At 41.2% G+C, this 25579-nt stretch overlaps 1 protein-coding gene across 1 annotated transcript in view; it reads right to left on the bottom strand.

The window, feature by feature from the left end:
• ttc39a (tetratricopeptide repeat domain 39A) overlaps nt 1-25579 on the bottom strand; it is a 79253-nt gene that overhangs the window by 42381 nt on the left and 11293 nt on the right. The window contains exons 2-5 of the mRNA XM_078407965.1: nt 22049-22153; nt 4398-4529; nt 3611-3687; nt 769-836 (exon numbers count right to left, since the gene is read on the bottom strand). Coding sequence (XP_078264091.1) covers nt 769-836; nt 3611-3687; nt 4398-4529; nt 22049-22153 — 382 coding nt within the window. The remainder of the gene's footprint in view (nt 1-768; nt 837-3610; nt 3688-4397; nt 4530-22048; nt 22154-25579) is intronic.

The raw sequence follows: 25579 nt of genomic DNA, 5'->3' as shown, positions 1-25579 counted from the left end.
TTTTGGGTTTAATTTGATTTCTTTAATTTTTGAATGTTTCAGAAACATTCAGCAACACATTAGTGTAATGACACTTTTGCATTCTATGCCTCTGGACATTTAAGAGTACTTAGGGCAATTAAGTGTGAGGAAATTAATTTTAGCATGGGAGATAGGGCTTGCAGTCCAACCTCGTTGTTATGGACCACTTCATAACAAACTTCAGCTGTCGCAGACAAAATTTGTTGTAACTGAGGCATCCGCCTGCAGAAGGAACAAGGTCTGAATTCACTGTGGTTGAGCGAGTCTTGTTCAAGTCTGCGTTTGCCTTTCCTGTTCTTTGTGTGCCTTGTTTAGTGTATATTTATTGGTTGTTTTTCCAAAACTGCACATATTTCCCCCCCCCCTCCCCCCTTCCTCAGTTATGGTGACCAATCAGCAATAATGGACTATTATTTTTTCCTTGGAAGAAGCAAAACCTATTTCTAATGGAGATCTTTAGAAGTAAAACTGGCAATTCCTGAAGCCATGTTGCAAGTTTCTAATGAATAGGGACTGATTGCCCTGGTTATAACTTATGATGTTTAAAACTCATGTACTGAATTGCCATTTAATTTGTGCAATACATATGATTGAAATGGCAGTTATGTTACAGGGATTGTGCTATAAATAAAACTATTTCAGCTCAAAATCAACATTTCAGTAATTACATCCAATTTAATATGAAATGATTTGACAAGTAGAAGATGCAATCTTTCATTCCCTTTCCCTACGACAAAATATAATTACCTGTAAGAAAGTCAGAGCAGCTCTCTGCAATAAACACTCAGCATAGCAGACTTCAGCATGCATTTCCTCTGTATATAGAACAAACACAACAGATAAGCTAATGGTATTAAACAGGGCCGTCTTAACGCATGGGCCTGATGGGCACTTGCCCGGGGCCCCACGAGCACAGGGGCCCCATGCTGATCTGTGTATGTTAAGTGACTTGCAATAAATAAATACTACTTTAAAAATGTAGGTTCAATAAGTGCTTTTTTCGCAACATTTTCGGTCCCTAAGTGTTTTGTTCGCAACATTTTCCATCCCTAAGTACTTCTCACAGCATCTGTTTCGCAACAATTAGCTCCCTAAGTGCTTTGTTTTCCATCCCTAAGTGCTTCTCACAGCAATCTGTAAGTGCTTTTCGCAACAATGTAGCACCCTAAGTCCATCGCTAAGTGCTTTTCGGTAAGTGCTTTTTGCCGGCACGGCAGGGGGGGGGGCTGGTAGGGAAAGGGGGGTGGGGGAGAGTAACGGTGGGGGCGACGGGGAGGGTGGGAGGAGGAGAGAGTGGGGGTGGGAGGAGGTAGAGTGGGAGTAGTTGTCGTAGGGGCCCCAGTACACTGCTTTGCCCGGGGCCCATAATGCTGTAAAGACGGCCCTGGTATTAAACAATTGTAATTAAGTATTATGACAATTTATGACCAACATCCAGTCCTTAATTCTAGTGATGTTAACATATTCATGAATTAATCAAGATTCCGATCAAGCAGACATAAATATGTAAGAGCTGCTCATTAAATGATTTTTGCTATAATATTGAAAGTTACAGTTTGCACACTGTTCAATGACATCAGCCCCCTGACCCCAAAGTTTAGTCATTGCGCACTTCAATATGCCTTTCATTATCAAGATTTAAACTCATGAATTTCTTCCTTGAACCTCTCCACTGCGCTTACATTCCTCCCATAAAATATTCCTTGGAACCCCTCTCATTAACAATGCAGTATTGCATTGCAATACAGCATTATATTTTTAGACCCCACTGTTAAGAGAGGCCACAGCCTATAGTTTCCTCCATTTGGGTTATATCCTCATTCCTTCTTTTAAAAATATTGCTAGTAACCTCGGAAAGGTTTCCTGGTTTGTCTCATTGGCTTCCTGTAAAATGGATGCAAAATTGGTGTAAAACTTCAAATACTTTGACATTTCCCTGTCGCTTATATAGATACTGTCCCTAGAACTCTGCTGAAGAGTATGGGGCCAAGCTTGGCGAGCTGGGGCAAAGCGCTCCAGCAGGCCCTGTTCACCCGCTGTAGACTGAGGACTCGCTCACTGAGGAGAGAGGATCCCCCCCCCAAGCTCGCCCACCATGGATTACGAACTCGGCCCTGAGCTAATGGCGTTGACGGGACCTGCGCCACCAAGAGAGGAGGGACCCGCAAGGAACCATCAAGAGCAAGAGGTCCATTGAGAGCGAGGTGGACCGTCAGAGATCGAGGAAAGCCGGAGAGTGAGGAGGGCAACCGGAGAGCTGCCACAGAGGGGCGGGGGGGGGGGAGGGAGGAACCAAGAACAAAGGGGGAACTCAGTGGGGGAAGGGGAGGGGAGCCATGAAGAAAAGGGGGACTTGAAGGGTGGAATAAAAAGGACAGTTCGGTGAACTTTTGTAACTTTGCACCAAAACATGGTAACACTTGTGAAATGCCTAGGTGAGGTCTGCAAAATGATTTTACCGGGTTGCATGCAAAACAAAGCATTTCACTGTGCCTAGGTACATGTGACAATAAAATATCATTGAATCATTGAGTACAGGATGAAGAGAAGAACAATGCTTGCCTCTTTGCTACTAGATTCAGACCTATCCTATTATGCTGTCCACACAGGCACACTTCCAATTGGAATTATTTGCTAACAATCATGAGAAAGTAATCTTGCATTATGTTTTACAGTAGGTACAGTTATTCAAGGTGGAATAATTTGTTCGATTAAATTTTAAGACTTGGGATTTTGTAAATACCCCCTTCCATCCCCCTCATCTCCTCTCCCCCCTCCCTCCCTCCCCCTAGGAGATAAATTTAAACTTTAAAATGTGAATAACTTAAAAAATATAACACCAATTTCAATGAAACTTCTTCCATTAGCACCAAAGGGACGACGGTGAGTAAGGTGGGCCTAAAATTGTCGCACTATCGTGTACCGTTTTGGCTGTAGTTCAGGAACAAACAAATAAACAAAGGGGAGTTTTAGTATATAGACTAGACCAAGTAGACCCGTTGGGGCCAAACCTCTCCTGCATTGGTGCAGCACCCTCTCCTCCCCCTCTCCTCTCCCCTCCCCCTCCCCCCTCCCCCTCTGGTTACACGAAGGACTTTAGGCTTTTTTGGCACAGGTATTTGGGATTTTGATTTATTGAATTTTTGTGTTTATTATAGGATAACTATGTGTATTGTGCTTACAGGCCTGTTATGCTACTGCAAGTAAGAATTTCATTGTTCCATTGTCAGTACATGTGATAGTTAAACACTCTTGGCTAGGAAAGAGACCAGGAAAGATTTTCTATTACACATAGGAGTTTGTGATGTTATATGCACCGACGGAGTTAATGATAAAAGCAGACCAGGCATTGGTTAAAAGCAAAGAGAAAAAGAATTAGGTCAGGACAATTCCTCTTTTCGAGAAAACATATCCAAATAGATTGGATGAAACAATGTAAAAAGTTGGTAATTAGGATCTCCTGTGCCTCTTCTCCAGTTGACAACAATGATAGAATTACAGAAATGGGGACAGGATAAGATTAATGAGGAATATTGTGAAGCACCACCAGTGAAGGATGAAACCTTATGTTATAATACATTGGACTCACCTTCAGTGAAATCGTCCGCTGTCTGCCTGTTCATCAGGATGTTGATGGAATCTGCAACAGTGCTTTTTTTCCTAAACCTAGTGGAAGAAAAGGAAAAGTAAACCAGGTTACTACCATGTGAATAATTAAACAAAGTGAATTTTAGTGATCCTTTCATCCACAGATTTTAAAGGCCATAATTTTTGCCAGGATGCATTTCTAAATGCTTGGCTAAATCTAAATCATGAAAGCAAATGTATGTGCACAGAACTTGAACACATTGCAATACAAGCTTATTTCTTTGATTACATTTCTGGTGTTTAATATTTTTGATTTAATTTCAGATCTGAGCAGCAATAAAATACTTTTTTTTTCTTGTTAATTCTGATTTATAAGTTTAAGTGCAATTAAATATTGGCTCATTATCAAACTTTACCACCTCCTTGTAATTATACAGGTCAATCCTTCAGGGCAGAAATGCATCGTACACAAGTGACTCAAAATGGCCAATAAACAGTTCCATTGATTGTAACAGAGGGGATTATTGATGCTGCTGATACTGGGTGGACAATCCAGTATTCCCTCTTCTGCACCATAATCCAGAACAAATGACCAGCCTCAGGAGCTTGTGTTGTTCTGTCGATTTTATCTAACTGAACTGTAGCTTGTAAGTTAGTAAAAGAATGAATACTGTTATTTGCACATAATTAAAAATACAAGTTGCTGCTAAATAACAATTAGTCAATTTATCTGAACTGTTACTAAACTTTACAATTTTTCACATGTATTTTTAAAAGAAACCACTTGCTTTTGACAGACTGCTTGGGCATCTTTCATCATATTTCCTGCATTAATAATATCCTCAGGTTCAAATGTCATCATGGCTTGCATTTCCAATATTGTGGCATATGTCAGGGAGTGGTACATGCTGTCTTTGGCTCTGCAAATTTAAAAAAAGTATATGGATACAATTAATATTAATAATTAAATCAATTTTAGCGGCCTCCTCCTAACACCATTTTACAGGAAAAAGTATTTTGACGTGGATGCACTTTCAAAAAGATTTGTATAGCAGCCTTATACGACAGCACTTCAATACTTGACCATGAAATTGATCATCCATAAATCAATGGAACTGTTGAGAGCCAGGGGGGCCTTCGGAGAGAGAGGAAGGCCGGAGAGCGAGGAGGGCCTCCAGAGAGCTGCCCCGGCGAGAACTCCCGCCGTGAAACAGGGCGGGAGTTGGAGGGGGGAGGCGAACACATCAATTGGCCTACGCAGAGTTATAGCTAACTGGGATAAGCGGTTTGAAAATGATGCCATGCCTTTTCTCACATTCCATCCCCCCCCCCCCCTCCCTTATATCACCATCTCCCAAATAGAAAATGCTGTAAGCCTGCATCTCTGTATTGCCACCCTCTCCTCGCCAAACACCATCCTGGAGAGTTTCCCCTTTTAGGTGGCCAAGTGCTCATGGCTGTGGCTCAGCACCAAGTCAGATATGATGCAGGGAATGGTCACTTAATCTGATTTTTGCAGCCACCAGATTAGTGTAGGGTGGCTTGGGGGTGGGAACTGTAAGTGAAACTAAAAAGTAGAGTCTTTAGGTTACATAAGTGACATTGCTTACTCCTCTGTACAAATCCTAAACATATCTTAACATTTGAAAGGAAAGTAATGAAATAACTGAAAAAATGTTGCACCATCTGACCCCATTTTTCTCACAAACACAGTATTTGACATAAGCTAGTCGAATGCCAGTGCTGACGTATTTGTGCCTTTGAGGAGAAATGTGCATTGCCTTTCGATTCTTCTTTTAAACAGCAATTTTTCTTGGCTGTCACTTTGAGCACACTGGAATAATCTCTCTACAGTCTGCTGCACAAGGTTATTAGCAGAGTGACAAACTGCTACTGTTAAATCAGCAGTTGCAAGAGTGGGGCAGGGCAAACAACTCATTCCCTTGTGATGCCATTTTGTGTAAACAGCTGGAGCAATGCAAAAAGACCCAATTTTGCAGCAAGTGTAGAAACACACGTTAAGTGATGGATTGATCGAGACGCAGATCTGAAAGAAAACAAGATATTTCATTTCAGAAGTTATTAATCGTCCATCTACTTAGATTGCAAAATAGGAGGCATCACAAAATACTGGAGTAACTCAGCGGGTCAGGCAGCATCTCATAGAAACATAGAAAATAGGTGCAGGAGTAGGCCATTTGGCCCTTCGAGCCTGCACCACCATTCAATATGATCATGGCTGATCGTCCAGCTCAGTATCCCGTACCTGCCTTCTCTCCATACCCCCTGATCCCTTTAGCAAAAAGGGCCACATCTAACTCCCTCTTAAATATAGCCAATGAACTGGCCTCAACTACCTTCTGTGGCAGAGAATTCCACAGACTCACCACTCTGTGTGAAGAAATGTTTTCTCATCTCGGTCCTAAAAGACTTCCCCCTTATCCTTAAGCTGTGACCCCTGGTTCTGGACTCCCCCAACATCGGGAACAATCTTCCCGCATCTAGCCTCTCCAACCCCTTAAGAATTTTATATGTTTCTATAAGATCCCCCCTCAGTCTTCTAAATTCCAGCGAGTACAAGCCCAGTCTATCCAGTCTTTCTTCATATGAAAGTCCCGCCATCCCAGGGATCAATCTGGTGAACCTTCTCTGTACTCCCTCTAAGGCAAGAACGTCTTTCCTCAGATTAGGAGACCAAAACTGCACACAATACTCCAGGTGCAGTCTCACCAAGGCCCTGTACAACTGCAGTAGAACCTCCCTGCTCCTAAACTCAAATCCTCTTGCTATGAATGCCAACATACCATTCGCTTTCTTCACTGCCTGCTGCACCTGCATGCTTGCTTTCAATGACTGGTGCACCATGACACCCAGGTCTGAAGAAGGGTCTCGACCCGAAACGTCACCCATTCCTTCTCTCCTGAGATGCTACCTGACCCGCTGAGTTACTCCAGCATTTTGTGATACCTTCGATTTGTACCAGCATCTGCAGTTATTTTCCCACATAGATTGCAAAATATGTTGATGAAGAGCATTGATACCAGAACAAGACTATGGAAAAACTCCACAGTTATAATGAACGTGAAGGCAGTGGCTACTGTCATTGTCATAAACAATGATATGGCGATCTAGCCATTAGGCATCAGGATTTCAGAATTCAACCTCCTGAAGCACCACTTGGAATTGCTTATAACAGCATTCCAGTGTGGTCCATCTACATTATTGTGAAAGACATGCGGCCAACTTTTAGCATTAATTGGCGACCTTTCAGTGATTAAGACCAGAGTAATTAGGGTTGTGTACCACCACAGAATATGCCTAACTTGGATTAAGATGTAACTTTGCCACAGACTGTCTTTAAGAAGTCATATCAGATAATAGCACTGTTTAGGCCATTTAAATTTGAACTATTTATAAAGAACAAAAGAAATAACACCATTTCTTTTTTCGCATCCAACTTCAAATGGGAAGGAGAAAATACCCCGAATTAAAGTTGCAGATGCTGTAAGATTGAATCTCCTAATTGTTAGTGTTGATTTTCAAGAACAAAAGTTGCTTTGCATGGCTAAAGGAGGGGATAAGAAAACATCGAGAGGAATAGCAGTTTAACTTCACAATATATCTCACAAGAAGTGGTTCAGATTGTTTGTATACCAAGCTTCCAACAGACTCAAAAAATAGGATGTCGGGTATAGTTGTAAGAATTATTTTTCTTTCTGGGCTGTAACAAAGATTAGAGAACGTTCCACAGCCTGGCTGTGAAAAACTCTTGAAAAAACATTGTTTGAGTTCCTCAGAATTTATGTTTGTATACGTTGCTATATACTTGGATGGAGATTAAAAATTTGGTTTATTTTGGGGTTTGGTAAAAACAACTTCATTCAAGAGTGCATCAACATTCAGCCTTCATAAAATCCAACTAAATTTAAATCAGAATTTATAACATGCACATTCAAAGCCATTTTGACATTGAAATTTACCACTGCTACTCAGCAGACCAATTAATTCACAAAACAAATGGAATTGGTCAGTAATCTGTGCTTGCCTTAGAAATCCTATAAGCCAGGGGCAAATCAACATAAAATTCAACGTCAAAAGTGAAATCTGACCACCAGCCTATTGTTCAACCCATCTACTGTGGGACAGACATTAATTTTAGCATATTGCGTGCATTTTCCAATAAGGAATTTTCTCACAACAATCTTTGGCAAAGGTTAATCTTTCTTCAAGTTTGGTTTTGCTTTTTTTGAGATTACTTCAGATTTTTGTTTCCAGCCACATTCTGTTTCTAGCTACATTTGATTAATTCCACGTTAATGTACACTTATTCTTGGGAAATGGAAATGTTTTCATTATTACGAGATTGTCACTGAAATCATTGTTGATCAACATGCTAAAACATAACAGGAAGGGCTAGACTCAGTTCTGTATGGTTGCAGATTATTAATCATGTCTCTCTGTCAGCACTCTATTCTAATGAATCAGGTGAATGCTGTGCAGAATGAATATATATATGGAATAGAAAGAAGAAACAAAAACATGCCGCATATCAAAAAAGAGCCCAAAGTTTATTAGACAATATATTTTTCCAAGTATTATACAGCAAATGTGATGTTTCATTAATAATTTGTTCTAAAATATTTGGAAGACCTGGTAGGTAATACAGCTCTTTGTTTTATTGTAATCATACATCAGAGCCACCCTAAAATGCTTTATAAATTGGCCTGGATTCTTTTACAGACTCACTAATCCCATATCAATCAGGAAATTCAAAAAGAGCCAAATGGAAAGAAACATGAATCATCATGCATCCTGCTACAAAGGAATTAAAACCTAACAAAATGACGCACATTATAGAATTGAGGGCATGCATTCCCTTTTGACATCCATGATGTTCATTTGACAAAAGTTGATAGGATGATAACTATTTGTATCAGAAGAGAATTAAGAAATCACACTCCAAAGACGTACAGATTTGTGGGTCATTTGGCCTCTGAAAAATTGTCCCTCATGTGTAGGATAGTGTTGGTGTATGGGGTTATCGCTGGTCAGCACGGACGCGGTGGGCCGCATGTTCTGTTTCCATGCTGTATCTCAAAAGTCTAAATTCTAAAGGGACTCAAGAAGCAGTCATTAAGTAAGGAAGGTGATTAATGGAACCAGGTAAGGGAAGGACAAGGAGCAGATGGAACCAGTTCGCAGAGGGGAGACCCAGAAAGTGTAAAATGTGGGTGAGAGGCAGATAGAACCTCCTAGTGAAGGGAACAAAACTGCGTGACAAGCGAACTGGGAGAAACTTTACAGATCAGAAGGAGAGAGAAAGGAGCGAAGGAATGAGGGTTATACGAAACTGGAAAAATTCAATGTTCATACTATTGGGTTGTAGACTACCCCAGCAGAATATGAGACATGTTATTGATTAACTTTTTCACATCGCACAAACGTGCATATTCATCAGTTGGCTCCTCAGAAGTTCTAGAAAACCATCCACTCCATGAATTCGTTCTACACACTGTTTCTACAAATTTGGGTTGCCTGGACTCCATGTAGATTAATGTTCCCCCTTGATTATCAGATTACTTGTGTTATACACACATTATTGTTAGAGGCTACTGACAGTTCCCACCAATTCTCTTGCCTTTTGATGTTTCTTCACTTCTCCAAACCGATTCCACTCGATTTCTGAGCCTTCTTTCCCCTTCCCTGCCTTTATTCCATCATTTGATAACAGGGCAATACATCCACCTTTTCCACTCTGTCCCCATCTTATAAAGTATCTAGAAATATTTAATTTCCAACCGTCATTTTACAGCCTTGTCTTCATGGTGGCTAGTAGCGTGCAGATGCCTTATTGCCTTTTTTTAAAATCATTTTCCTGACTCTGATAGGAGTTTATAGTTTTATTTCTTTCCTGGCATTTTTAGATTAACATTAATCTGTGTGTTCATTTATACAAATCACTGTGCAACAATGAATTTAATAGGCAACTTACTAGAGACCTCAAGGGGCTTGCTACTCAGTGGAAAATTCAACAATTCAAAGATTTACAATACAATACAATACAATACAATACAATACAATATATCTTTATTGTCATTGTACCCAGGGGTACAACGAGATTGGGAATGCGCCTCCCATACGATGCAATAATTTAAGTAATTTAGACAGCAGCAACCCAACGAAACGAAACAGTTGTAACAGTTTTGGACAGGGTAAAGTGCAAGTTGATCTATGCGTTGTGGCCATCCGGCTCAGCAGGACCGGTTCATAGCAGCTATGGCCCTGGGGATGAAGCTGTTCCTGAGTCTGGAGGTGCGGGCGTAGAAGGCCTTGTATCGTCTGCCCGATGGAAGGAGTTCGAACAGACTGTTGCAGGGGTGTGAAGAGTCTTTGTGGATGCTGGTGGCTTTTCTGAGGCATCGTGTGTTGTAGATGCCCTCTAAGTCTGGTAGCTGTGTTCCGATGGCCCTCTGAGCTCTATGGACTACCCGCTGTAGAGCTTTCCTTTCTGCCTCCGTGCAGCTGAGGTACCACACAGGTACCCTAATTATGCCCCAAATTAAAAACCAGCAACAGAGATTCTGATTGCCAAAACCAAGCTGAACCAAAGCACATGAAGATGAGTGCACCTAGTTTTCTGGCGTCATAATTAAACAAAGCTGCCACACTCAACTTTCATAACTCTTCAAGTAATCTCATGCTCGTCCTCATGACTGCACCACTAGAATTCCAATTCTGCCCACTGTACTTGGTACAAAATAATCAGTGTAACAAAAGTGGTTGTTGAAGACTGTAATAATAATCAATATCTAAAATGTCAAGCAGCACCTTGGCACAGCAGTAGAGTTGTTGCCTTACAGTGCCAGAGACCTGGGTTCGAGTGTGACTATGGGTGCTGTCTGTACAGAGTTTGTACGTTCTCCCCATGACCTGCGTGGGTTTTTTTCCAGGATCTCGGGTTTCTTTCCACACTCCAAAGACGTGCAGGTTTGTAGCTTAGTTGGCATGATACAATTGTAAATTGTCCCTAGTGTGTGTAAATTAGTGTTAATGTGCAGGGATCGTTGGTCGGCACGGACTCGGTGGGCCGAAGGGCCTGTTTCCACACTGTATCTCTAAACTGAACTATACTAAGATGATTGTGATTATGATTTTGACCAAGTTACACTATTCTTCCATCCTTCTGTAACTTCTAGTCTTTGATAAGGTTAACTAAGCTGCCTTTCTCAATTAACTAATCAGAACTGTTCATGACTGCTTCAGGTATAAGATTCAGAAGTTTCACTTTATCCTGAAATATTAGGATTTCTTGCAGAAGAATATTACTCAAGATATACATGCGCATGGTCATGTACTGGTGTGAAACCCAATCTGAACCAGTCGATATATTTCTTAATACTCCAAAGCCTGCAGTAGACAGTTAAATTGATCCTTTTAAAATTAGATTTATGGATTTAATCTGCTGTAGTTATCTTAAAATCTATTCCACAAATCCTACTGGAAACAATGTATTTTGTTATCGATGGTTTCTTACATTGACAGCTTGGTAACAGCTTTCATAAATAATTTTAATGAATATTTTGTCCTGCGCTGAAATTAATTAGTTAAATCTGGGTTTTACAATCATCTGCTTAATATGATAAATTGGTGATTGGATTTCACTTTAGCTGTCTCATACCTAGAGTGTCAGTTTATAAGGTGAATAGTATTCTTGGAATAAATCAGACTAGCTTTATTCCAAACAATGTTCAACCAAAGCAAAGATGTGGACAAAATTCAATACATTGATATACAAATTAAATTAAAGTGTTTTGAAGAAGAAACAGGCTTATGCAAGAGAGTGCCTTGTGGTGATATACAAGTAGCTGCTTGTTGAATTCCATACATTCCAAATGGATGCCCACCAGACCTAGTATTTAGATACTAGATTCTTTTGTTAAAGAAGAAACCCTTTGAAGATGTACTTTAGCACTGAGAAGATTTTAATGGTTTGATAATTACGTAAACAGAGCCTGGGATTTGGACCCTTTCTTTGAACAATACATTAATAAACAAACCCATATTATGGGTGCACAAGATAGCCCAGCTGTTGGTAGTTGTGCAGTCGAAAACAGAACAGAAGAAACATAATTTCACAGCTCCAGGGATCTGGGTTTAATTCCCATCTCTGACTTTGTCCATATACAGTATGCACTTTCTCCCATGATCAAAAGGCTTACTCCTGCTTCCATTTCTTATTTTGTTACATTGTTATTTTCAAAATTCGGTTCCCTGCAATATTGACACTTGCCGCAATGTTAACCAGTCTCTGCCCAACAATGTTCAATCCACCATTATTAGTCAGACAACCCAATCTATCCTAAACCCAAAATCTACATCCATGACATCCTGATACCCAGTCACAACAGACTTGCAGATTGTTTTTCCATCAACAGCTAACTTGTTATTCTCGTTAGTTACCAGGTAGGAATACCCACAAACCCAGTAGTGCAAAAATATTATAAAAGTTGCCCTGGCAGCAAATCCTTCTTTGCACTCCTTAAGTCTATGCTCCTACTGTGTCTAATTGAAGGTCTGGACCATGAAGTCATTCTTGCTGCAAGATACATGCTGTGACATATATTTTTTTATTTATGCAGAAAACAATGAAGTTGACATCAGTAAATAGGTGAAAACACACAGTTGGATAACATAATGTAAAGATAATAATAATAATAATGCATTACATTTATATAGCGCTTTTCATATACTCAAAGATGCTTTACAGGGATTTAGAGAACATAGGGAAGTGAATAAATAGATAAATAAGTAAACAAACAGAGAAAGGAGACAGAAGGTGAGGTGACCTTCAGTGGTTGAAGGCAGTACTGAACAGGTGAGACTTCAGTGATGTTTTGAATGTGGTGAGTGTGGAGGAGTCTCTGACGGTTTGGGGTAGTGAGTTCCATAGGGTGGGAGCAGCGATGGAGAAAGCCCTGTCCCCCCAGGATCTGAGTTTGGTCCGGATGTGGGGGGATAGGAGATTGGCAGCAGCAGAGCGGAGGGTGCAGGTGGGAGTGTGCCTGTGGAGGAGGTCGGTCAGGTAGGATGGGGCCAGGTTGTGGAGGGCTTTGTAGGTCATGAGGAGGATTTTGTACTGGATTCTCTGGGGGACGGGGAGCGAGTGGAGTTTGTAAAGGACGGGGGTGATATGGTCACGGATCGGGGTGTGGGTGAGTAGACGGGCAGCGGAGTTTTGAATGTATTGAAGTTTACTGATGATTTTTGAGGGTGCGCCATAGAGGAGGCTGTTGCAGTAGACCAGACGGGAGGTGATGAAGGCGTGGATGAGGGTTTCTGCAGCTGTGGAGGAGAGGCATGGACGGAGACGGGCAATGTTTTTGAGGTGGAAGAAGGCTGTCTTTGTGATGTGTTTGATGTGTTTGTCGAAGGAAAAAAAACTGCAGATGCTGGTTTAAATCGAAGGTAAACACAAAATGCTGGAGTAACTCAGCGGGTCAGGCAGCATCTAGGGAGAGAAGGAATGGGTGACGTTTCGGGTCGAGACCCTTCTTCAGTCTATACAGAAGGAATATGCTGTACAACTGAATAGAAAAGTATTAAACAAGGAAAAGTGGTCCAAAATGACAAAAAACAGTTTATAATTCATGTTAGTACCACTTCCATGAAGTGGTTCTAACATGAGTGGTACTTTTGTATTCTCCTGTAAGTGTAAAAGGAAGGCATCTTAGAAAAGTGAAAGGCTTGGATAGAGTGGATGTGGATAGGACGTTTCCACTAGTGGGAGAGTCCAGGACGAGTCACAGCCTCCGAATTAAAGGATGTTCCTTTAGGAAGGAGATGAGGAGGAATTTCTTTAGCCAGAGGGTGGTGAATCTGTGGAATTCTTTGCCCCAGAAGGCTGTGGAGGCCGTCAATAGATATTTTTAAGGCACAAAATGCTGGAGTAACTCAGCAGGTCAGGCAGCATCTCTGGAGAGAAGGAATGGGTGACGTTTCGGGTCAAGACCCTTCTTCAATCATTTTGTGATACCTTCGATTTGTACCAGCATCTGCAGTTATTTTCCTACACTTTTTAAGGCACAGATATAAAGATTTTTGAGTAGTACGGGTGTCAGTGGTTATGGGAAGAAGGCAGGAGAATGTGGTTAGGAGGGAGAGATAGATCAGCCATGATTGAATATTTCTTATGACCTTATTTTTCCTCACCTAAAATATTAACCTCACTTCTACCATTAAGCTACATCTGACGCCAGACTCTCAACATAGGTGTCAATGTAGAGGGGTTTACATCCCATAGAAAACATTCTGATTTTACATAGAAAAAGAAACATAGAAAATAGGTGCAGGAGGAGGCCATTTGCCCCTTTGAGCCAGCACCGCCATTCATTGTGATCGTCTACAATCAGTAACCTGTGCCTGCCTTCTCCTCGTATCCCTTGATTCCACCAGCCCCGAGAGCTCAAATCTAACTCTCTTTTAAATTCATCCAGTGAATTGGCCTCTACTGCCTTCTGTGGCAGAGAATTCCACAAATTCACAACTCTCTGGATGAAAAAGTTTCTTCTCGCCTCAGTTTTAAATGGCATCCCCTTTATTCTTAGACTGTATCCCTTGGTTCTGGACTCCAACATTGGGAGAAAAAAATTCTGCATCTAGCTTATCTAGTCCTTTTATAATTTTATACGTCCCTAAGACCCCTTCTCATCCTTCTAAACTCCAGTGAATACAAGTATACTAGTCTTTCCAATCTTTCCTCATATGACAGTCCCTCCATCCCAGGGATTAACCTCGTGAACCTACGCTGCACTGCCTCAATAGCAAGGACGTCCTTTCTCAAATTAGTAGATAAAACCGCACACAATTTTATTTTCTATCTGCATCAGTTAATCTTTTTATGTTCAATTTCTGTTGTTGTGAATCACATACTAGTTATATTGAACCAGTTACAGTGGATTCTTAATGGGTGGGGCTGGATATTATTGGGCAAGTAACCCAGTAATTAATGGGAAGGGAATGTTTACCTACATTACTGATCTTTATTTTTAACTTACGCACCTTAATCAAACAAAAGGCTGCAGCAGGAAACGATCTAATTCAGATGCCTTCGAGGTTAATTCAGTTAATGCAAGTGTTCATAACATGCCATTAAATGGAAGACTAGCATTCAATATAATGATTTATCTATATTTTCCATTTTATAGTTTATTTCAGCTTTTAATAAGAGGTGGTCATTTTAACTTATTTTCACAAAATAGGAAAAACCAGAAATCCAAATATGCAAGGACCCAAACAAACAACAAGGTACTATTAACATCATATGACTAAATGATGAAATGACAACCTGATTTTTGCAGTAATTAAGTTTCATGTCACTGCAAACTCCATTGTCCTTTATACATTATTTGCCTCCATTTCCACAAATATATACAAAATATACACAAACATCAGGAAGGACTTGAGGATGGTCTGTTGCCTCCCTGACCTCACAGACCGGCTTCAGAAAATCCTAGTGAGGGAAGGCGATCAACCTGAAGTCGCTGTGCACGTGGGCACGAATGACGTCGGGCGGAAGAGGAAGGAGGTGCTACAGCGGGAGTTTAGAGAGTTGGGAAAAACACTGAGAAGTAGGACGTCGAAGGTGGTTATCTCTGGACTGCTACCGGTACCTCGTGCTGGTGAGGCCAGGAACAGAGAGATAGAGGGTATGAATTTATGGCTGAGGGACTGGTGCAGAGAGCAGGGATTTAGATTTCTGGACCACTGGGATCTCTTCTGGGCTAGGGGTGACTTGTACAAAAGGGACGGGTTGCATCTTAACAGCAGGGGGACAAACATTCTGGCAGGCAGGTTTGCTAGTGTGACACCTGTGGCTTTAAACTAAGTAGTGGAGGGGAGGGGTTAACAAATTGTGAATATGAAGATGAGGTAAAAGGGAATACAGGAGATATTGCAAAAGACTCTCGGAAGAACGGGAACAGAAGTTCTAGAGGGGAAAAGAAATTAAGGGCAGGGCCAATTGTGAACGATGTGAGAGGGGAGGTAAATATAGAAGTTAAAGTGTTGTACTTAAATGCGCGTAGTATAAAAAATAAAGTGGATGAGCTTGAGGCTCAGTTAGTCATGGGCAAGTATGATGTTGTAGGGATCACTGAGACATGGCTACAAGAAGACCAGGGCTGGGAACTGAATATTCAGGGGTACACAACGTATAGAAAAGACAGACAGGTGGGCAGAGGGGGTGGGGTTGCTCTGATGGTAAGGAATGATATTCATTCCCTTGCAAGGGGTGACATAGAATCAGGAGATGTTGAATCAGTATGGATAGAAATGAGAAATTGTAAGGGTAAAAAGACCCTAATGGGAGTTATCTATAGGCCCCCAAACAGTAGCCTCGACATAGGGTGCAAGTTGAATCAGGAGATAAAATTGGCGTGTCAAAAATGTAATGCTACGGTGGTTATGGGAGATTTCAACATGCAGGTAGACTGGGAAAATAAGGTTGGAAATGGACCCCAGGAAAGAGAGTTTGTAGAGTGCCTTCGAGATGGATTCTTAGAACAGCTTGTACTGGAGCCTACCAGGGAGAAGGCAATTCTGGATTTAGTGTTGTGTAATGATCCTGATCTGATAAGGGGACTAGAGGTAAAAGAGCCATTAGGAGGCAGTGATCACAACATGATAAGTTTTACTCTGCAAATGGAAAGGCAGAAGGGAAAATCGGAAGTGTCGGTATTACAGTATAGCAAAGGGGATTACAGAGGCATGACGCAGGAGCTGGCCAAAATTGACTGGAAGGAGGCCCTAGCAGGGAAGACGGTAGAACAGCAATGGCAGGTATTCCTGGGAATAATGCAGAGGTTGCAGGATCAATTTATTCCAAAGAGGTGGAAAGACTCTAAGGGGAGTAAGAGACACCTGTGGCTGACAAGGGAAGTCAGGGACAGCATAAAAATTAAGGAGAGGAAGTATAACATAGCAAAGAAGAGTGGGAAGACAGAGGATTGGGACTCTTTTAAAGAGCAACAAAAGTTAACTAAAAAGGCAATACGGGGAGAAAAGATGAGGTACGAGGGTAAACTAGCCAATAATATAAAGGAGGATAGCAAAAGTTTTTTTAGGTACGTGAAGAGGAAAAAAATAGTCAAGGCAAATGTGGGTCCCTTGAAGACAGAAGCAGGGGAATTTATTATGGGGAACAAAGAAATGGCAGACGAGTTAAACCGTTACTTTGGATCTGTCTTCACTGAGGAAGATACACACAATCTCCCAAATGTTCTAGGGGCCGGAGTACCTAGGGTGATGGAGGAACTGAAGGAAATCCACATTAGGCAGGAAATGGTTTTGGGTAGACTGATGGGACTGAAGGCTGATAAATCCCCAGGGCCTGATGGTCTGCATCCCAGAGTACTTAAGGAGGTGACTCTAGAAATAGTGGAAGCATTGGAGATCATTTTTCAATGTTCTATAGATTCAGGATCAGTTCCTGTGGATTGGAGGATAGCAAATGTTATCCCACTTTTTAAGAAAGGAGAGAGAAAACGGGTAATTATAGACCAGTTAGTCTGACATCAGTGGTGGGGAAGATGCTGGAGTCAATTATAAAAGACGAAATTGCTGAGCATTTGGATAGCAGTAATGGGATCATTCCGAGTCAGCATGGATTTACGAAGGGGAAATCATGCTTGACAAATCTACTGGAATTTTTTGAGGATGCAACTAGGAAAATTGACAAGGGAGAGTCAGTGGATGTGGTGTACCTCGACTTTCAGAAAGCCTTCGACAAGGTCCCACATAGGAGATTAGTGGGCAAAATTAGGGCACATGGTATTGGGGGTAGGGTACTGACATGGATAGAAAATTGGTTGACAGACAGAAAGCAAAGAGTGGGGATAAATGGGTCCCTTTCGGAATGGCAGGCAGTGACCAGTGGGGTACCGCAAGGTTCGGTGCTGGGACCCCAGCTACTTACGATATACATTAATGACTTAGACGAAGGGATTAAAAGTACCATTAGCAAATTTGCAGATGATACTAAGTTGGGGGGTAGTGTGAATTGTGAGGAAGATGCAATAAGGCTGCAGGGTGACTTGGACAGGTTGTGTGAGTGGGCGGATACATGGCAGATGCAGTTTAATGTAGATAAGTGTGAGGTTATTCACTTTGGAAGTAAGAATAGAAAGGCAGATTATTATCTGAATGGTGTCAAGTTAGGAGGAGGGGGAGTTCAACGAGATCTGGGTGTCCTAGTGCATCAGTCAATGAAAGGAAGCATGCAGGTACAGCAGGCAGTGAAGAAAGCCAATGGAATGTTGGCCTTCGTAACAAGAGGAGTTGAGTATAGGAGCAAAGAGGTCCTGCTACAGTTGTACCGGGCCCTGGTGAGACCGCACCTGGAGTACTGTGTGCAGTTTTGGTCTCCAAATTTGAGGAAGGATATTCTTGCTATGGAGGGCGTGCAGCGTAGGTTCACTAGGTTAATTCCCGGAATGGCGGGACTGTCGTATGTTGAAAGGCTGGAGCGATTGGGCTTGTATACACTGGAATTTAGAAGGATGAGGGGGGATCTTATTGAAACATATAAGATAATTAGGGGATTGGACACATTAGAGGCAGATAACATGTTCCCAATGTTGGGGGAGTCCAGAACAAGGGGCCACAGTTTAAGAATAAGGGGTAGGCCATTTAGAACGGAGATGAGGAAGAACTTTTTCAGTCAGAGGGTGGTGAAGGTGTGGAATTTTCTGCCTCAGAAGGCAGTGGAGGCCAGTTCGTTGGATGCTTTCAAGAGAGAGCTGGATAGAGCTCTTAAGGATAGCGGAGTGAGGGGGTATGGGGAGAAGGCAGGAACGGGGTACTGATTGAGAGTGATCAGCCATGATCGCATTGAATGGCGGTGCTGGCTCGAAGGGCTGAATGGCCTACTCCTGCACCTATTGTCTATTGTCTATCACCTCGTTTCAAGGAAGCCTATTTTTAGTCACTGTATAACATTAGGGTTTAATACAGGTGGGCACATATCTCTCCTGCTGTAACACTGGGGTACAAGTCTGGAGAATATAGATCTCTCCCTGTACAAGACTGGAGTAGAACATGATGGGTTCAATCTATCGAATTATAATGTTGTGGTGCAAGTTAGTGAGCAATAGGACTGATGGGATTCCTCTCTGAAACTTAATGGGCTGAATGGTCTCCTCCTATGTTGTATGAAATGTTATTGTTTTCTTGTATTTGTCAATGTTAATCTAAGTAAACATCAGAAGATTTCTGGATTGGATATTATTGAATTCATTATGTATTCACACATCTCTTCCAGATTCTATTATGCAACAGCATCTAATGATTTCATCATGCTGGAATTAAAATTCACTTGCCCAACCTGGTGGCATTTCCTTCTCGGGGAAAATGAAAGAACTATACAAAATGATGACTAACTCCACCCTTCTGTGAGGTACAAAAAAAACAAAAGCTTCAATCACAAGGCAAAGGTCAAGAATGCAGTGATGCAATCCTTTCACATCTCTTAATTTCACAGACTTCTCTTCATATGCTGACTATATATATATATTAAAAATCGCAGGCAAATGGTTTAAAGTCAAATCACTACCATTTCTCCTCCTACACTCCTACAATGTTTTCAGGCGATTGTTTAAGGGGACATGGGATTCCGATTCCATTATTTTATTGAAATAGAATTGCATCCAACTTCGGGATTAGCGAGAAATATTTTAAACATAGCTCTGAACAAAGACTCTGCCTCTAATTTCCACACCCAGTACTTTAGATGTTATTTTTTTACCATTGGTAATTATCCAGGGAAGGCCAACTATCCATCCAATTAAATCAGGAAAGAAAGCAACAGGAATATGTTAGTTTATGCTTTCTATATGCTTATCTTATGCTTTCACTTGCAAAAAAGGTTAAAAATGCTGTTACTTTCAAACATTCCATTTTTTCATCCAATAGAAAATAGAAGGATTGGTTTTGTATCCAGATAAAGCTGCATTCAAGGACGGACAGGTAATAAAATGAAAAAGGGAGGCTCAAGCTCATCCCCCATAAGAAAAAAAACAGATCACATACAAATCCTAATTATGCAAGAATACCATAGGTCAGATGTACCACTCACCAACACATTGCAAGACTAGCAGCTTCATGTGAATGAGCATCACCCTACAAAATCCATCCAAATGCTGGTTGAATCAATATAAATACCTTGGGGTGAGATCCCAGCAAGCAATTTGGGAGATTTGAATTATGTTCCAGAAAAGTCAGCGAACCTGGTGAGCTGGAGACAATAGTCTGATTGTCTTGGCTGATACTACTCCTGCCTCAGAATCAAGAGGTTATGGACCTCTGGTCTTGAGCAAAATGATCTAGACTGGTGCAGTACCACAAAAATATTGCATTATCGGAAAAGCTGCCTTTCAAAGAAGACACCACACCAAGGCCTCATCTGCACTCTCAGGTGGAAATGCTATTTCGTTGAAGCAGAGGCAGGAGGTTATCCCAATGTCCTGCCCAGTATTCATTTCTTAAACAATATCACCAACATGGATCATGAAGTCTTCTGTTACAATTCTGTGTGAGGGACTGCACCATGTCAAGAATCCTATATTGGTGACTTTTCAAAGATAAGTTCAAATATAGGAAAACAAACAGACACACCTTCCTGTTTAACAGTTTGATGTGCTTGTGATTAACTATATTCCTTTAAGCTCAGTAGAAATCATTATCAGTCGGGTGCTGGGTTCTTTAATAAACAGAGGTCAGCAGTTTGACATCCAATGCTGAAGCAAAGCTGACACATGACACGTGACACAGGAAATACAAGGAGGAAATCTCACCATGATCTAAGATTGATCACATTTACTCTGGCAAGGAAGAACGGGAAGAAAGGGAACCCTTATGTTTTCATTAGGTGTAGATAAATAATATTGATTGAAACAAATGAATTTAATAACAGATGCTCTATAATTCCAATGCTGTAAAATAAAGCACCTTGAGAAGTTACATAAACCCATGCATAACACATATTCAGACTACCCTTGGAGACACTGAAGTTACAAACTAATGTATTGTTCAGATCTTAGGAAGGCAACATTGTGACAACCTCGGTTAACTTGTTTTCAGAGATGCTGCCTGTTGAGTTATTCTGACACTTTGTCTTTTTTTGTAATTCTATCCATGTTCTGCAGAAATGCTGGGTGACCTGTTGAGTTACGCCAGCACCTCGTGTCCTTTGTTGTTAACCTGCATCTGCAGTTCCTTGTTTCTTCATATCATATCATATCATATATTATACAGCCGGAAACAGGCCTTTTCGGCCCTCCAAGTCCGTGCCGCCCAGCGATCCCCGCACACTAACACTATCCTACACCCACTAGGGACAATTTTTACATTTACCCAGACAATTTACCTACATACCTGTACGTCTTTGGAGTGTGGGAGGAAACCGAAGATCTCGGAGAAAACCCACGCAGGTCACGGGGAGAACGTACAAACTCCTTACAGTGCAGCACCCGTAGTCAGGATCGAACCTGAGTCTCCGGCGCTGCATTCGCTGTAAAGCAGCAACTCTACCGCTGCGCTACCTGACATAAATTGAAACCGAAGATAGACACAAAAAGCTGGAGTAATTCAGCGGGACAGGCAGCATCTCTAGAGAGAAAGAATGGGTGACGTTTTGGATCGAGACCCTTCTTCAGTCCCATTCCTTCTCTCCAGAGATGCTGCCTATCCCACTGAATTACTCCAGCTTTTTGTGTGTATCTTCAGTTTAAATCAGCATCAGCAGTTCCGTCTTAGACATAAATTGACTCCCATTAGCTAATTATTATTAGGCCTCCATTTTCAATATTTCATCCTCAATTTCAAACCCTTTACATCTCTATAAATCATTCCAGCCTAAAAGACGTGCATTTGTGCATGAAGTCCTCTCACACCTCACCAATGTTGGTGACTGAACCTTCATGTACCTGGGCCCTGGGCTCTGTAATGTCCTACCAGACCTTCTGTGTATCTTCCTTATTTTCCTTAATATGCTCCTTAAACCTACCTCATTGGTCAAATTGTTGAAATTATTAATAATATAATCTGCATAGACAATCATAACTAATTAAAAGTTCTGGTTATGATTAAAATGTTGCTGTGAAATGTAATGTTAGCTTGTATTTGAGGTCTGCAATGAAATACATATTCTGAGTTTTCTTTTCGTGCCTTGGTTTCAAACTATGTTTTGTTATATCTTGGAAAAATTGCCTTCAGATAAATACAAAGGTGCCGTTATAGTTTTCCTGGTACATGTAATGACATTATATCACAAATGAGGACATGCACATCAGATGATAGATAAAACATAAGCACGGCATGGAATGTTCTCTAACAAAACAATTCCGTTAATTAATCTGATCAGAGTCAAATGTTACTCATTACTCACTTTGAATGGAGCTTGGCCAAAGCATCTTCAAATCTGTTGCTTAGAAATAAGTCCAATGCTGCTACACATTCATCCAGCAATGTTTTTAAATCTGTTTTAGATGACCTGCTCAAAAGACATTTAAAAATAACCAAAATTGCCAATAATATAATCTACATAAACCATTATGTCCAATTGAAAGTTCTGGTGATGATTAAAATGTTGTTGTGAAATGTAATGTTATTTTGTATTTGAGGTCAGTGATGAAATTATAATCCATGACTACCGATATCTGGTGCCAATTATTATAAAATTAAATATTTAAAATAAATTGACACTGAAGTTATGAAAGAAAAAGTAATTCAGGTCTTAAAAGAATAGCATTGTTATATCCATAGATTATAAAATCTTGCACAATGTTCAATTATTTTGGGAGATAAAGAGTAATGAACATCTATATACTAAAACTCTAGGTTGTTCGCTTGTTCTCGAATGACAGCCAAAACGGTACACGATAGCACGACAATTTTGGCGCACCTTACTTACCATCACCCCGTGGTCCTATGGAAGAGGTTTCATTGAAATCGGTGTTATATATTTTAAGTTATTCACATTTTAAAGTTTTTAAAAATGCACATGCGTAGTTGGGGCTCCGTTGATTTGGTACTTAGGTAAGATGGCCGCTGCATTCGCGCATGCGCAGAACACACGCGTCCGCGCCTGCACAGTTGAGGCCCGTCGAGCAGGGCTCGGCCGCCTGTCTCCTTGGGATGGGAGAGCGAGGCCTGGTGCCGGGGGAAGCGGCTGGAGCCAGAGCCTGGACATGACCGGGTAACCACGAGCCTGAGATGGGCTAAGGGGAAAGGCAGCAGGCGGTGAGGCTGGGCGTTGTTGGAAGTGGGGGCCGAGAGGCAACCTTAGGTGGGGAGAAGGGAGGAGAGGGTGCTGCACCAATGCAGGAGTGGTTTGGGTCCAACGGGTCCACTTGGTCTAGTTACTCACAAAAATAATCAATACCCACTGCAGAAATGACTGATTACCAATTAAAATTGCAATTACCAATAATACAATCTGCTTTGACAATTGTATAAATTGAAAATTTTGGTTATGATTAAAATATTGTGAACTGTAACATATTTTGTATTTGAATTCAGAGGACTGCCATTAAATTAAAATTCACACGATCCCCGATATCTGGTGCCAGCCATGATATAATGAAATATTTAAAAGAAATTGCTCAACTTGTTTGAGTTGCTGAAAAAATGAGCGAGCATTTTAGATTATTCATGGAAGTTTACAATTAGTGAAGACTATCAAAAAATTAACCTGCTGGAGAAACTCAGTGTCAGGCAGCAAACCCAACTCCAGCATCTCTTGTCTCTTGTCTCTCCAATGAAGACTATCAGATGGAGTGCTATACAACGAATGCAAAATGTTTGTCTAAAAGTACTACATTAGTGGTTGGTGCAGAGTTATTCACCTCCACATTAACATTGCAAGGATGTTATGTTTCTTTTCAGCTTTTTCTTGGGAAATTGTCAAGACAACCCAGAGTCAAACACACACCTGGAAACTGACGTCACATTTAGGCTTGTCAAAATAGATTCCCCTCCACAAAGGACATGAATGGTTTCTTAAAGGACAACATATTTCATGTTCACTCAATTGGTTTGCAATCCAGCACCCACCAAAGTGCATTGATTTAGCCACTCAGAGCTGGTTAAATATAATCACAGTCTTGGTGCCAGAGATGTTGGGGGTGGGGGGAAGGATACCGACATTGGAAAATTGTGTGGATAAAGTGATACTGATATATTTTCAGTGCTTTGATATGTCTGCTGTAGTTGTCCTACCTCCAAAATATACAGAATAGCGATTATTATTGACATGCACCATGAAATCAATGATGAATTGGAGATTTTGGTCATCGAACACTCTTCTCCTCAGTCAGCTGTACAGCCATGTCATGCTAGCGGTGGTGCGAATTCATGCGAAGCCAGCCTTTTCTCCCAAAGTATGAAAGGTGATCACATTCTCCAGAGTCTCATTGTGGATCTTGATTGCTTAGGTGTGGCACTGTGCAATGGTAGAAGTCCTTAATATACTGAAAATGTAAGCAAGTTCCATTCCATGCACCAACAGTAAAGTTTGTAGAAATAGCAATGGCCACTGTCCTGACTACTGCACCAATATCTGAACCTGGGAGCTCAACTGATTTAATATTGATATCAGCTGCAAATTAACAGGAAGACATATGAGAGGGTAGCGGCCCGGGGGGGGGGGGGGAGTTAATAAATGACATCACTCCCTTTCAGAGACAGTGTTAACCATGATTAGGATGGGCACAGAAGATATCCTGAGGCAGAGTGGAGCTGACCTTAGATGACAGAGTGGAGTTAGTCTTAATCCAAAATATCCTGTGTGAATTTCCGTCCACAGCCTGACCTGCTGAGTTCTTCCACTAGTCTGGGTTTTACTCAAGATCTGTCATCTCTTACAGTATTGATGGTGGGGGTCTTAGCAATTGTAATGTCGTTCATTGTTCAGGTTTAGATGTACTGTATGTTGGAGACAGGGTATAGAAGAGGCACAGAGAGACTGCCTGGCAATTTTGTGATACAATTCTTACTTGCCACTTATCAGCCCATGTCTGAATGTCGTCTAAGTCTTGCTGCAAGCAGGAATGCGCTGCTTCATTTAACACATAGATTTGAACGTTGTTAAATCATCAGTGAATATCCTCCACTTCTGAACTTACGATGAAAACAAAGTAATTGAAGAAACAGCTAAAGAAGGTAGGAGCTTAAGGCATTGCTCTAAAGAATTCCTGCACTGATAACCTGATGCTGGGATGACCGATCTCATTTGATGCTCAAGGTAATCCGGAAGACGCAGGATCATTTCATTCCAAAAAGGAAGAAAGATTCTAAGGGGAGTAGGAGGCAACCGTGGCTGACAAGGGAAGTTAGGGATGGAGTAAAACTAAAAGAAATGATGTATAACACAGCAAAGAGTAGCCAGAAGCCAGAGGATTGGGAAACTTTCATAGGACAACAGAAGGTAACAAAACGGGCAATACGGGCTGAAAAGATAAAGTACGAGGGGAAGCTGGCCAAGAATATAAAGGACAGAAAAAAAATCTTTAGATTTGTTAAGAGAAAAAGAGTAGCATAGTCAAATGTGGGTCCTTTGAAGGCGGACATGGGTGAAATTATTATGGGTAACAAGGAAATGGCAGAAGAGTTGAACAGGTACTTCGGATCTGTCTTCACGAAGGAAGACACAAACAATCTCCCAGATGTACTGGAAGACAGAGGATCTAGGGGGGTAGAGGAACTGAAATAAATTTTCATTAGGCGAGAAATAGTATTGGGTAGACTAATGGGACTGAAGGATGATAAATCCCCTGGGCCTGATGGTCTGCATCCCAGGGTCCTCAGGGAGGTGGCTCTAGAAATGAGGTGGACGCATTGGTGATCATTTTCCAATGTTCAATAGATTCAGGATCAGTTCCTGTGACTTGGAGGATAGCTAATGTTATCCCACTTTTCA

Source organism: Rhinoraja longicauda, chromosome 11 (assembly GCF_053455715.1).
Source record: "Rhinoraja longicauda isolate Sanriku21f chromosome 11, sRhiLon1.1, whole genome shotgun sequence".
In the NCBI taxonomy this organism is placed as follows: domain Eukaryota; kingdom Metazoa; phylum Chordata; class Chondrichthyes; order Rajiformes; family Arhynchobatidae; genus Rhinoraja; species Rhinoraja longicauda.
This window is presented reverse-complemented; position numbering and strand designations above follow the sequence as displayed.